General features: G+C 52.6%; 1 protein-coding gene across 2 annotated transcripts in view; it reads left to right on the forward strand.

Moving 5' to 3' along the window:
• IGSF3 (immunoglobulin superfamily member 3) overlaps window positions 1–14,549 on the forward strand; it is a 97,873-nt gene that overhangs the window by 57,245 nt on the left and 26,079 nt on the right. Inside the window, exons 3-6 of one of the 2 annotated variants that reach the window (XM_074857441.1) lie at window positions 4,739–5,149; window positions 6,012–6,401; window positions 8,071–8,472; window positions 12,094–12,498. In XM_074857441.1, coding sequence (XP_074713542.1) covers window positions 4,739–5,149; window positions 6,012–6,401; window positions 8,071–8,472; window positions 12,094–12,498 — 1,608 coding nt within the window. The remainder of the gene's footprint in view (window positions 1–4,738; window positions 5,150–6,011; window positions 6,402–8,070; window positions 8,473–12,093; window positions 12,499–14,549) is intronic. The other variant, XM_074857447.1, reaches the window with a different exon arrangement.

The raw sequence follows: 14,549 nt of genomic DNA on the forward strand, positions 1-14,549 counted from the left end.
TGCAAAATCCAGAGTGGTATTTCTCAGCCAGAAACAGCTCCCTAGGAGTAGGGAGTACGTGTATTTGTTCTTAAATAATTCACACTTGACACTTGACACACTTAGCTCTGTCCAGGTAGTATGAAGTGGGCAGCTGGGGATACAGGGTAGCACCATAGGGTGCCTCTAAAGCGTATCAGTGGGTAAAATTGGTATAACAAAATCCAAGGGAAGAAGATATTGGTGGGTTTTGCTTGTCCTGCAGTGGCCCTGAGAATGTCCCACTGTGCTGGGTAGCCTGTGTAAGTTGTTTTACTCCTGAAGAGCCTCCAGTGTAAGGCTGCCATGGTGCTAAGTGATTTTCACAGCATTGTTTTACCAGCTCAAGCTAGGGAGCCTCTGGCTCCCAGCCTGACAATCCTCCTGCATCTCTTAACAAGGAAGCAACATCTCAAGGCAGGTTTGCTGTCTTGCCTGGGAGTAGGTGAAATGTTGGTAGCTGTCTGATTTCTGTCCGGCACATAAAAGCTGTGATAGCCTACCCCTTGGAGGTGGTTGCATATTTGGATACCAAGGATGAACCAGAGCCAGCCTGGGGAAAAGGGAGATGCCTGGGTCATCTTTGTCCATGTGGGCAGATTTCAGGATGGTGCCGGGAGCTGCTAGAAACAGCTGGTCCTGGGGCTCAGAGGAAAGCGTGTTGAGATGTGCACCAAGTCCAGACCCAGGAACTCCGTTCTCTGCTCCCCACTTGTTTTCTGGGAGACTGTAAGCCAGTTCCTTGTCCTAAAGTTAGCCTTAATTAACTCATGGAATGCTCACGGATTGTGCGTTATTGAGGTGTGTGCATTTGGGGTGGGTTGACTGGAGCTGTGTGTGTGGGCTTCCTGAGGAGGATTGCCCATGGGCACCACCCTGGCAAGAGGGGACCATCCCCGGGCTCCCCCCTCCTCCTCCTCCTCCTTCTGGCAGCAGGGCCCTGGGACTCTCCCTGGCTGGGTCCCTGACACCCTCTAGTGGCAATATTTACATTCAATATTTCAGGAGCTTTCAAAACTTGGCAGGGGGTTGTGAGCAACCTGTGCTTAGCAGCCCGCCCACCACCGAGTACCTGTCCCAGTGCCCTCCGCAGTAACCTGTGGCTTGGGGACTAATAGGAAATGCTGTATTTCTTGCTCTTTTTCAGTGTTGTAAGTACAAGCTCAGTGCTGTCGGCAGAGGCCAGGCTCAGTAGACTGGCTCAGGGATGGTGGTAGTGCAGTGGGTTTGCTCCCAGGAAGTGTTTTTCAGCCGCTTATCTCCCTGTACAGCCACTCACTGCCAAACCTAACCTTGATGCTGGAGAGGGGGGAGCTCTGCAGACACCTCTGGGGGTTCATGACAGCTGCAGGGGTGGACTTGTGTTGGGGGTCAAGGAGGAAGCAAGGCTGGATGCTGGGGGAGGTGCAAGGCAGGCTGCCTGGATGGCATGTTGAAAAGAGGGGAGAAACAGGCAGGAGCTGGGTGAGAAAGAGTGGGCAAGAGGAGATGTCCTGCAGCATCCCTCTTGGCTCTGATTCAGGTGTGGCCCCGCTCCCCTTCACACAGTGACGACTCTCATCTAAGTTTACCCTTGCTTTCAAGGGGAGCTCAGCTTGCAGAGTGCCCCCGGAAACCCTGGTGCTTCCCGTGGCAGGCGGCTGCGGGATGAGTGCGGGCAGTTTGGCGGCGTGATGGCTGCCAGCGGAGCCAGGGCTCCTGGATGAGTGCCATGCAAAGAGTTACTCATGTTCTGATACACAAACTGATGTCTTTGAAGGCTGAGCAGGGCAACTAGCTTGGGAGGAACTTCTCTTCTGATAATGCACCTTGCCACGTGTGGTGTCGTGCCCTGGCAAGTGCCTTCGTGGCATTCCCTGCTTGCTTTTCTTTCCGTGACTTTCAGGCCTGATCTGCTCCAGCCTGATGGGCTAAGCCATGCCTCTAGCCCTCTTGTTGGCACAGGCCAGCAGGGTCTGTGCGTTGGGGGGGTGTGTGAGCCCCAGGAGACCTGTAGCCCTACTGCGGGAGTCCCCAGTGCTCCACAGCTCTCAAAATGAAATGCTCGTTGGGCTTCTGAAATGAGCTGTGACCTGCTGCCACGTTCGGCTGACTCTTGAGAACAGCGTTTTCCCCTCTCTCCTACCCACTTTCCCCCTCCCCAAACGTGGTACCCGAGGTGCATCTTGCAGTGTAACTAAAAAAGTTTGTGCATCGCTGGCCAAGTGTGAGAGCAGCGGTGCAAAGCAGAGAGCCTTCCTGCTGGCCCGGCCAGCTCAGGGCTCTTGCCTGTCCCTCCCAATGTCTGATCCTTTGGAAACTGGGCTTTCATTTAGCAAGTGGGTCTCTAGTCCTCCTGATTAGGAAGGTGGCCCTGACCAAATGTATGTCCGTGCCAGGCTGATTTAAGACAATGGCCTCAAGGCTGCATGCAACTCAAAAGGTCTTACAGATTCCTCTGACAGGAAGGATCTTGGTTGGCTTTATTAACCAAAAGCAGGAGGAATGCAGCACAGCGTCTCAGGTGTTACCACAATTAGATTACAGCCTTTAACAGCATGCCGCTGCCTCCTGATTTTTCTCCAGGAATACATTTTGCAATGGCTTGCCCACGTGGTGTAGAAGATGCTAACCTTCCAGCTAGGTTACGGCCTAGAAATATGAACTCATGGTTCCAGCTGGTGGTGCCTCTGCCAGCCTCTAACCTGCTTGGGGAACGGCATGGTAAGTGCTTGCTTGAGGCCCAGCTGCTGGACAGGCTTCTTGGCGTTACTTCCAGGGAGCGGGCAGCCCCATGTATGGCAAGCCAAGTGCCTGCCCTGTACTCATCTGGCAGAGCCAGGCAGGCTCCCAGGGTAAGTAGGGCACTGCCTTGCCCATAGCCAGCAAGCAGCTGTGCTGCTGAGCAGGGCTGGGAGGGCACACAGGCACCTGGTGGGGTACACAGGGCTCTCAAATTGGGGGAAGGAGGACGGGCACACTTTCTTCATGGATAACCACTTTCACCCCATAAGCTGTCATGCAGAGGCTGGTGTAGCAGGGAGCTCTGCCTTTGAAGCAGCTCAGCAGGAGAGTAACTCCAGCAAGATGGTGATCAGGTTTAATTTATTTAAATAACATAAGAAAAGTTACAAGATCCCATGGCTGGAGGGCAAAGAGAAAGGAGCTGTGTGGCTCTGGAAATTATTCAGAAACGTTTGAGATGAGATATTTAAATCTTATTGTGCAGGCAGCGTGAACCAGCAAGGTTAGTTGCCGCTGTCACCGCTGATTTGGGAGTTGGGAGGGAAAGGGGAGAAGGGGGAAAGGTGAAGTGAGGTGGGCTCCTGGCCATGGTCTGCCAGGGGCTATTGCCGGTGGGAAGGGGATGGCAGCCCTGGTGAGGAAGATGAGCAGAAGGGAGGGAGGAGGATGTGGCTGCGGGGATGGGGGCAATGGCCTGCAATGTAAATGGCCTTACCAGGTACTTTCCCAGTCAGGGGCAGTAAATTCCCTGGGTAGTGAACGTGTGGTAAAAGCGAATGCCCCGATCCGGGCTGGACACAGGAGGATTTCCCTCTCATTTGCTTCATCTCGTGGCTTTTTATCCTTTCCCCTCTTCTGCTTTGACTTTTCTGCCAGAAATAATGCCAGCGGTTGTCTTCAGTGCAGCTCATTGCTTTCTGTAGCTGTGCCTGAACGAAACAGATGCAGCTTTCAGCAGCTCGGCTAATTTTGTCAAACCTTCCAGTGCTGTCAATGAAACTGAACTGAGATATGTTAATTATATTCCACCGGTGTGCAGTGAAACTGTGGGCATTTACAGGCTCACTGGTGCTGCCTTGTCTGCAGAGCTGGGGAGGTTTACAGTCTTCTGTCCACATGATGTTTCTTGAGACAACAAAGTCTAGAAAGGCTTCTTTTTAAAAAAGTCTTATCTTCTGGTGGTAGAGCCTCTTGCTAAAATTAAGATGCTTGCTAAAATCAAGCAAGGTTGGGGGGGCTGCAGTTGTTTTTTTCATCCTGATTTTAGTGGCTGTACTTCCTTTCCTCTGGTTAATCAACTGGAAAAGTAGCCAGCAGTTTTATTACCAAGTGCCTTGACGGGGCTGTGTCCCCAGAGCAGGCGCTGGGCATGATGCAATTGCATTGCTGCCCTCAGAGGAGCCACTTCCCTCCGAATGCAGAAACCCCTTCGTTTGGCCTGAGGGGGTCATTAAAACGTGAAAGGATATAAACAAAGGAGAAGGGAATTGGATCTCCTGACTTTTTTATGAGGGAAGATTAAAGGAACTAAATATGTTTAGCTTGGCCCCAACGGGACTGAGGGGCGAAGACCACGGTGCAGGGCTAAGGAGTAGCTGAAGGATGTGGGCAGGAGGGGGGCCACAGAACATGCTGGGGAGCACACGATGAAGGGGAGGGAGGCTGTCGGTGATGAAATGCCTCGATGGGAAGTGGATGTATTAAGCTGTGCTGCTCTGCAGCGTGATGGAAAACCCTGTGCAGTAGCTGGGTCCGTTAAGCAGGAATTTAAGTGCTGCAGGTCATGGTCTTTCCCAGTCCAGGGCTTTGGGGACAATTCTCCTCTTTTGGGGGGCTAGATATGAGCTAACAGGGCTTTGCTGATACTTAACGATTAATTACAACTGTAAAAAAACCCCTCTTCCCTGGCTCTCCTTTTAATGCGTCTGGGCTTTAGACTTGGCATTTTGGCATTGCTAACTCTCGGGCTGTGTTTCCCCGTCCCCCTTTGCTGCAGTGATCCCCGACTCGCTGCGAGTGACGGCAGTCCCACAGACACTGAACAAAGTGGAGCGTGACTCCCTGGAGCTGAAGTGTGAGGTGTCCAAGAGCACAGCCCAGCACAGCCACGTCTCCATCGCCTGGTACCGGCAGCGAGGCAGCGAGGTGCCCGTGGAGGTCATCTCCCTCAGCCGCGACTTCGTCCTGCGGGCTGGCAGCGCCTACGCCCAGCGGCAAGCCACAGGGGATGTTCGCTTGGACAAAGTTGGGGAGACCACCTCAAAGCTCACCATCTACAACCTCCACCCATCGGATCAGGGCGAGTTTTACTGCGAGGCGGCAGAGTGGATCCAGGACCCGGACAAGTCTTGGTATGCCATGACCCGCAAGCGTTCCCAGGGCGCCATCGTCAACGTGCAAGCCACCGGTCAGTGTCTCCTCTGGCCTTTTCGCACTCGGCTGGGTGGTGGGAGGAGGTGGAAAACAGGGCTGTGCCTTGTTAGGTGGCTGGGACTTGGCTCCTTGCTTTGCCGTGTGCCCACCTGGGAGGCTAATAGCAGGGTGAAGCAGGGCAAAGGAGGGCCTGCGGGCAGGGCAAATGTCAGCAAAGAGCAGTCAGGGGACACTGGATCAGCAAGGGTGGCAGGCCCTGTCTCCTGACATGGTCAGCGATTTGGGGCTGACACAGGAGCTCAAACATACATCTTAAGCACTTGATGCTAGTACAGGCAATGAGAATTTTGGAAGGTGAGGAAGTAAGAGTGACACAGCAGAAAATAAAATTAAAACTTTCAGCAAGCACTTCTGTATTGCCCAAGGTCCATTTGCCAGTCAAAATCCTTGTCCCAGCCCTAAGCACAGGTTCCTGCTAAGGATCTAAAGACCCAACTGAGCTCTTTCTTCCTCTCTGATACCCCCAAAGGCCCTGCCTCTTAATCCCGTCTGAGCAGGGTGTGAGTAGGACTAGGCTTCAGGTCACATTCTGCAGTGCCACTGGATGCTGGTGCTGCAGCAGAGCTGCTCCCAGGAGTAAAGGCTGGAGGAAAGGGTTATGACGGGGGAAGCCTTGCAGCTCTTGCATACTGGACAGCAAGCTGCCTCTTCAGCAGCACAGCCGATCTGGGCTCTCACAGCAAAAGCAAGCCCCTGACCCCTCCACCTGTGGATGTACGTGTCCAAGGGATGCTGGCTGTGCAGGGAGTAGCAAGTTGTAGATATCTTGCACAAGGTGTGCTGGCTGTCCTGATGGGCTTTGCCACGCTGACCTGAGTTGGTCTGTCTCTCCCCAGATAAGGAGTTCAGTGTCCGGCTGGAGACGGAGAAACGGACGTACATCGTGGGTGAGCCGGTGGAGTTTCGGTGCATCCTGGAGGCGCAGAATGTCCCTGACCGCTACTTCTCCATCTCCTGGGCCTTCAACAGCTCCCTTATCGCCAGCCTAGGACCTAATGCTGTGCCGGTGCTCAACAACGAGTTTGCCCAGCGCGAGGCCCTGGGCCAGCTCAAGGTAGCCAAAGAAAGTGACAACGTTTTTGTGCTGAAGATCTACCGCCTCCGCCTTGAGGACAGTGGCAAGTACAACTGCCGGGTGACTGAGCGGGAGAAGACCGTGACGGGGGACTTCATCGACAAGGAGAGCAAGCGGCCAAAGAACATCCCCATCACCGTCCTGCCGCTCAGTAAGTAGAGACTTGCCCATCCCCTCCTGGGACCATTGGTCTGCTGGGCAACTAGCTGGTGAGACCATGATGTGCCCAGACTTCAGCGGTGGGGAAGAGGCTGGGTAAGAGTTTGCATGCTGTGGAGGCTTGAAATGCCATCTGGCAAGGTTGGGGTTTTTTGATGGGAAGGGGATGATAGAGAAGGAGGGATATGTGTGAGGCTCATAGGTGGGGACACATGCCCCCACCTTGGTAATGTTCGCAGGCTGGCAGTTTTGGCCTTGAGCTGAAGGTGTGTGTGACAGCCTCTGACTTGCTCCTCACACCTCTCTCACCTTGCTCTGCAGGGAGCTGGGTGCTCTAAAGCACTCAGCGGGTGTAATGGGGAGACTGACTTGGCCATGGTTTATCCTAAGAGCTGCTAGGTTTCTGCAGGCTATTCAGTGGGTGTTGTCTTGCAAGACAGCTGTACTGGGAGAAACCAGGGTTTGTGTGCTCCTCGAGCCCCAGTTTGCTCTTCAGCGTGGAGCTCCCTCATGGTCGCTGTGTGTCTGCCAACCTTGGTGAAAAAAACCCTGCTAGAGGCTTGCCTGAATGCCTTTTATGTTTGTCAGACAAATGTGATAAATACAGAAATACCAGGGTGAGAGGAGAGGGTCCACTGACTCATTCCTTGTTTTGCCCCCTGAAACTCAGGTAGCTGTGGCGTGAAGAACCATGCGTGTGTTTGCCCAGGCTACTTTGGCAGTGAGCTTTGACCAAGCAGAGGGTAGCTGCAAAAGGATTTTGTGCGATGTTTGTCTCCTGTCTCTTAGGTTTGTAGGGAAATGCAGCCCTTTCCTCTAGCTTTTTTTTCCCCTCCTTATTTCTCCAAAAGAAATTCTATTTCTTTTCTCTCCTACCAATATTTGGTCTCATTTGTTTGGCCTTCAAAATTACTCGAGCTAGAAATCTTGCACTGGACAAATGTCTAAAATGTACTTCTAGGCACAGCCACCTTTCAGACAGATTTCATTCTTGCCATTTGATAAATCACCAGCTTTAGCAACAAATGTGATGATTTTTCAAGGGTGCTAATTGTCCATAACTCCAACGGAAGACAGCAAGAGTAACCAGCACTCAGTATCTCTGAAAAACCAGCCATAAAGTCTTACATCTCTGGGAAGCTCAGGATACCAGGTTTTTTTGTTACCAAACATTGATAGCTACCTTTAGTGTCACTAGCGATGGGAGTTTGAGAGAGCAAAAGGTGTTGTAGGAACGGACGTGGCAAGATGGTGGTCAGGATGACGTGAATTGAAAAGCCCAGGGAGCTGGAAGCTTTTTTTGGCAGAGCCAGTTGCATGCAGTTCATGTTGTAGCAACACAAATTCCAAGTTTTGCTGAGATCCCATCCCGGACCTGCAACCAGAAGACGCGACAATGTCTCGTGAGCCGTAGGCGGAGAGATTTCTCCCAGCTTTGGCCTACACCTACTTTGAGTGTGCAAGTCACCAGGAGCAGCTCGCTGCCCACAAGCTGTTTTTGGATGTGGTCACGCATGAGGTTAAGACGTGCCTGGACCCAAATGCGTGGGCAGTTTCCTGCACCTGGTAGAAAGCCTCTCTGGCCGGCAGCGTCCTTCTTGCAGACCGAGAAGTGGCGAGTGTGTATCATCTCCCCTGTGTATATGCATTTCTCTCCTTAGAGACCAGCATCTCCTTGGAGATTATCAACAACGCAAGCAATGTCTTGGAGGGGGAGAGCCTGCGCTTTGGCTGCAACGTGCGCTCGGGCTTCGGGCCCCAAAGCCGCTTCTCCGTCACCTGGCTGCTGGTGGACAAGCTCAACCGGCGCAGCGAAATTGTGCGTCTGGATCGGGAGGGCACCCTGCAGCCGGGCCCCTCGTACGCCGAGCGCAGCAGCTACGGGGGGATCCAGGTGGAGCAGGTCCGGCCCGGCTCCTTCACCCTGGAGATCTTCAACAGCGTCAAGGCGGACGAGGGCCACTACGAGTGCCGTGTGGTCGAGTGGACGCGGACACTGGATGGGGAGTGGCAGATGGTTGGGGAGCGGCACACGGGCACCCCGGTGTCCATCACTGCTCTGGGTGAGTACTTAAGGTGCGGGGGGCCACAGGCCTGTGCTCCCTGCACACCCGGCCCCCCCTAGGAGGTCACCTGCAAATAACTGGGGCTGCTCTCGACACTCTTGCCCTTGCTTGCTGGCAAAATGGAGGTACCCAGCAGCCCATCCGCAGCTCCCAGTAGGTTGGTGCAAAACACCTGCACACCCCGTTGTGTGTGGGGGCAAAGTCTGAGGAGTGGCTGTGGCAGGAGCAAAGCAGGGGGTGGCTAAGGAGGGGGGCAGTGCTTCCAGCGTCCTTCCGAGGAGAAAGGCTGCCAGTCCCATGACACATCCCCCATCATTGGAGCCGGGCTATGGGCAGTGCAGTGGTGGTGCTCCATCAGCAGCCAGTGGGCATCGAAGCCTCCTTGCCTGTCCTGGGTAAACTTTACCTCCATCCACCAGACCAGGAGACCAAGACGCTGGGCATCTGTTGGCCCGGCCACCAGAAATGGCAAGCATCTCTGACAGCATCACAAGCCTGCAGAAGACATGGGTCAGGAACGGTCCTTGCTGCCTCTGCAAGGAGGCACTGAGCTGCTGGCCCAGAGGCCCAGCGTTGTCCAACGTTAAACTAGGATGTGGGATCATTGCAGCTGGTACTCTGCTCTGCCAAAGGGCTCCTCCGTTTCAAACACAGTGAAACCACATCAGTTTAGGAAAGGGCAGGTAGGGCATTAGGGGTTTTGCATAGATTGTGAATTACTTTGGTCCCACTCAGGCCTTGCTGTTTTAAGCCTGGACTAGTTCACAAAGTGCTGTGCAGGAGACTGAAGAAGGGATGGCTGCTCCTCTGAGGCCACTGATTTGCAGAATACCAGGGCTGTAAACAATCGGGGAGCTTTATTGAAAGGTCAAAATAGAAATTTTTGGTTTGGGTTTTTTTTGGTTCTCTGTAGTGTTAAGCTTTGGCAAGATGTGTGAGAGACCAGACTTCAGAGCTGTATTGTATGCTGATTAAAGTCTCGTTTTTTCCTCCTTTCCTCCTCTTTACTTTAGACCTTCTTTCAGAGACTGTTCTGTCTGGAGCTAGAAATCTTTGCTATATAGCTTCCAAAAACAGGTTAGGGATGTTAGTTTGTAAAGGCAGATTCTCATCTGTTTCAACGGCATCTTCCTCATGAGCTCAGCAGCATTTAGCCTGCTGTAAGTCCACGTATCAGCCATTCTCTTTACTCTGCTACTTGTAGAAGTGTTGAGATTAAGTGTTGAGATTTTAAAATATATCACTTTTACTCTTGTTAAAATTTAAGATGCCTGGATTTGCCCAGCAGTTCCAGAAGATGTGATGGAAGGGTAGTTGTCCCTCCTCTGCTTCTTGTCCCAGGGAAATTGCTGGCTGTTGAGCGTGTTCTGTCAAGTCCTAAGAAATTCCTAGGTCCTCCTCCTATAATTAGCAAAGCTGAAGTGGCTCATGAAAAATTATTGGAGGAAATATTGAGTATTGTTTCGTTGTTGCTGAATCTGATATTTTTTGTTGAGCATAATGCCTCGAAGTGTTCTGGGAAACTCAGATGGAAGGTGCTAAGAAAGAGCAAGAGAGGTTTATGGCTACAGAAATTGCTAATAAAAAAAAATGCAGTAAATTTAGTGACACTCACATTTCAAGTTAAGGTCTAATCGTTTGCCAGTCTGCCAGGGTAAGAAACTCTTTAGCTGAACCAGCACAGATGATGTTCAAACCCATAAATCTTATCTACAGGGTGGTTCAGAAGCAACAGCCAGAAGAGAGATGTGCTGTCAGATGAGACCAGCTGTCCCTGAACTTCTGAGGATCTCGAGTGCCTGGCGGGGACTTCAGTCCCTCGCTGGCTGGGGAAGGAGGGGGCAGGTGGGGTGAGGGGAGGGCTGCTGTATTCTGGTAGGGAGGTCTTGCAGAAAATCTGCCTGCTTTTTTGCGTGGCTTCTCTCCTTTTGTGCCAAGTCCCGAAGGAAGAAGGGCCTTTATGTGTTAACCTGAGTGCCATGAGTGTGTTGGTTGAGTTGAGGACCTGAAAAACACGTAGCTTTCACCCGGGAGTCAAGAGAAGCCCCTTCATGAAGCTTCCTTGCCCAGGCCAACTGAAGATTAAACTTTATGAAGTCAGCTGGTCTTAGTGAAATTAAGTTGTCTTTCTAGGGCTATTGCTGGCTCAGTGGTGCTCTGAGCTGGGCCCGGTAACACACTTGCTCTGGGGCAGGAGGACTGCTGCAGGGTCTGAAGGTAAGGGCTTACATGGGGATGAGATGCAGCAGTCCTGTTGGGGAGACAGCCTGGGTCTTGCTCTCCTCTCCTGGGTAATCACTGAACATGTTGCAAGAGGCTTTAATCGCAAAGATAGACCTGTTTTCTCCGTAATTACACATCCCAGAGCTCTGGCACAGTGATGCCAGGGGACTGCAGAGGCACTTGCTGGAAGCGTGCAGATACAGCGGTGTCTGCGCTGCGGCCGGTCTGGCCCGTGGCAGGAGCTCTGAGGGTTGTGGTGCGCTTCTGGCTCATCTTTTGAACTGTAATTTTGAGGCAGTGGCAGGCTGAAGCTCCGTGCCGATCCAGAAGATTACTGTTTCTACTGACTGGGGTCTCCCCTGGCAGTGGCAGCTGTGCTGGGTGCCGGGATGGTCAACACTGCATGGGGAGGGAGGAGAGCTGCCAGCCGGTGTGGGACACCCTGCGGAGCCTCCCGGGAAGGGAGTGCTTCTTGGCGGTGTTGCCGGTAAGAAAACAAGGTCCCTGCTAAATCTGCTGGCTGCACTGAGGTGACTGGAAGAGAAGAAAATATTTCTCTCCGCAGCTTGGAACAAATGAGCAATGGAAATACACCGACCCAAAATGTAAGTCAACAGGGAATATGTTATCTTCAGATTACTCATAGACTGCTGGTTTTAAACTCCCCTAAACAAACAAAGTGCTGGGGGTAAACAAGTCAAAATGTATTGACTGGCTTGCAGACTGGTGGATATGCGAGGATAACTGCATAAAGCCGTCCTGGAGCTGTGATCTGCAAGAGAAGAAAAGCCGTGCAGTGGGAAGAACACAAGCAACCAGCTTCTCTCTCAGTTGCCTTCCATCCTGGCGTTCTATAACCACTGCCACCTCTCTGATGCATGAACAAAAGCTGCTACTTCTCCCTTTCCTCATCTTTCCTTCACCTGCAGCAACCAGCTGCAGACCTGGGGTGGGGGATGGGGTGGGGACCCCCTACCCAAGAGGTGGATGTGAATCACAGGGTCTGCGAGTAGTCAGGCTGGTGCTGGGTAGCTGCTCTGCCTGATGCTGCTCCCTCGCCACTCCGCTGCTGCATTTCCCTACGGGACTTTGGCAGCCTGCAGAGGCTGGCTGCTTGCTCTCAGGGGATCTCGCTCCTCTGGGCAGAAATTGAGCACGATCCTGCTGCCGCTGCAGCCAGTGCTCACGCAGACAGGCACTACTACACAGGCACTTAAGTGTGGTTTTGCTGCTGCTTTTCGTGCTGCTTTGCAATTGCAGATGAGGAGCCGACACAATGCAAGCGGCTGATTATTCCAGGCCTGCGACTGGATGACCACGCTCTAGCTTTTGCGTGTTGGCAGCAGGGCCTCATTAGGCAGGTGTCTCTCAAAGCCCTTTTCTCTCTTTCCGCAGAGGCCGGCTTTGCTGTCACAGCTATCTCCCGCACCCCTGGGGTGACCTACAATGAGTCCTTCGATCTCCAGTGCATCATCAAGCCCCACTACCCATCGTGGGTACCGGTGTCGGTGACATGGCGTTTCCAGCCAGCAGGCAGCACTGAGTTTCACGACCTGGTCACCTTCACACGTGACGGTGGGGTCCAGTGGGGTGACAGGTACACGGGTTTCCGGACCCGTACCGCCATCGAGAAGGCCGAGTCCAGCAACAACGTGCGCCTGAGCATCAGCAGGGCCAGCGACACCGAGGCTGGCAAGTACCAGTGCGTGGCTGAGCTCTGGAGGAAGAACTACAACAGCAGCTGGACGCGGCTGGCAGACAGGACCTCCAACCTGCTGGAAATCAGGGTCTTGAGGCCGGGTGAGTGCCAAGAGTGCATGAGAGGGGCGGAGGGGTGCATCGTGGGGAGAGGGTACGTACGAGTGCTGCAGTGGTCCCTCCAGAGTGAGGACTGCTCTCGTGGCTGTGACTGACGTCTCACGCTTGTGCGTGGCTCAGGTAGAACTGCCTGGCTCTTCAGCCGCAGATGTGCTGGAGCTTCCTCATACACCTGTGGGGAACTGGGTCCTCTCTTTGCTCCTCATATGCTGTTCATGGGGTTTTCTTCTGGGAAGTGAGGTGACTGAAGCTTGGTCCAGTCTCTGGGCTGTTCTGGTGAGACGGAGTTGGCTTTCAGGTTGCCACCTCTATTCATCAGAGCAGACTAACCTGGGCAAGAGAGGAGCGGGATGGGGCAAACAGGATCAAAGAAAAGAGACATGCTCCTACCAAAGCCTGCATGTGCACATGCGCCATAGGTGAGGTGCTCCAGCTCTTGTCTAGTAACTGCCTGCATCTCTCACTCTGATGGAGGCATCTTCAAAAGCAGCTAGTGATCAAAAAGCCTGACATCAGAAATTGAGCCCTTTCCAGCTGGAAGTCACCAAGGCCATGGGTGCCTGCACAGACTGTGAAACAGCTAGGCAACAGACACCTGGCTTGGAAGGGAGACTCAGAAAACCTACAAGGTGCTTATGGTCCCTGTACAGCCAGTGGAGAGAGGTGCCTTCTGTAGGCTTTCCCACTGATATTTTGGTGGTACCTTCTATTGTACAGGAAGGGTCAGGGTAACTCTGGGCCATCGCTGAGCTGAACGGTTTATTGCTGTCTTGGCCTTAGGGCTGGAGTGATGTTTGGAGTGAGGCTTTTAGCACCTTCAAGACTCTTGGCTTATCTCCTTACAGCATGGTAGTCCTCCCTTCATGTTGCTGTGCAGAGGGACTCCTCCCTAGGGTCTGTCTTCTGTCTTGGGCTTTGTGTTTTTCCCCGCAGTGACTCTTTTCATACTGTCCTCCACCTTCCCCAACCCTTAGAACGTCTTTAGACAACTCAGGGGATGCTGTGAGCTCCAGGCACCTCATGAGCTCTCCATCATCTTTCTTCCCTCTCTCCTTCCTTGCCCTCATCTCCAGGTTAATCTTTTCCATTTATCTTGATTATCCTGCCTTGTAATACATGTTTTACTGCTCGCAAGGTCAGGTGGGTGATGTTCATCATTTTAGCTTATTTCCCTAGGATACAGCGTTGACTGGGTATGGTCCCTGGAGTAATATGCTTCTTCATTGCACATCTCTCTGCATGCATATGTGTGTGAGACAGAGAGAGAAAGAGGAATCCTTGATAACAGCTTCCAGAGGAGAGCCTCTGTGTCACAGCTCAGGGTGGCAGGGAGAACATTTAAAGGACATTTAAACTGTGCTCTGGCAGCCAGTTCTTCTTTACTGGAGCAGTAACCATCAAGTGATGCCTTAACAGAACAAGTCATCTAGGTCTCCATGGTTTTTACCTCTCCCTATCTCCCTGCTGCTCAGCAAACTACTACTACACAAATCTTAGCTGTCAGTCCAATGAGCCTTGCATAATGTTTGTGGTTTTATGGCTCACAAGGCGGGATGGAAGAGAAGACAGGGACTTCTCAGAGCATCCCCAGCACCATGGTTGCACTCTCTCTATGTTTTGTTTCCACGTCCCAGGCAGCCTCTGAGAGCGGATGGTTGATGTTCTCCATGAATGCCATGCTGGCAGTCGTACCAGCGACTGCTGTGGTTCTCTCTGGTTCTGCAGGCTGCAGAGGGTCATGTCATCACTGGGTTTTTGGCTGGATAATCTCCAGAGAGGGTCCAGGACGATGTGGGAGGCACCTTCCTCGGACATCTTTGAATGAGCATCGTAGAGCCCCAGACTGATGAAGGAGGTGCTGGTTTTCAGATTAATATCCAGGATGCTGAATGATTGAACACCTGAGAGTGCTGTCAGTCTAATTCTGTGTCTCTATAGTTACCTTAATCTGGGATAACTTCAGGCTGGTATTGGGTGTCTTAGTTCTAGCTTTCGCCTTTCCCTTGGGACTAGTCACAGGTTCCTGCCTTGAC

This window comes from Strix uralensis, chromosome 2 (assembly GCF_047716275.1).
Source record: "Strix uralensis isolate ZFMK-TIS-50842 chromosome 2, bStrUra1, whole genome shotgun sequence".
NCBI lineage: Eukaryota > Metazoa > Chordata > Aves > Strigiformes > Strigidae > Strix > Strix uralensis.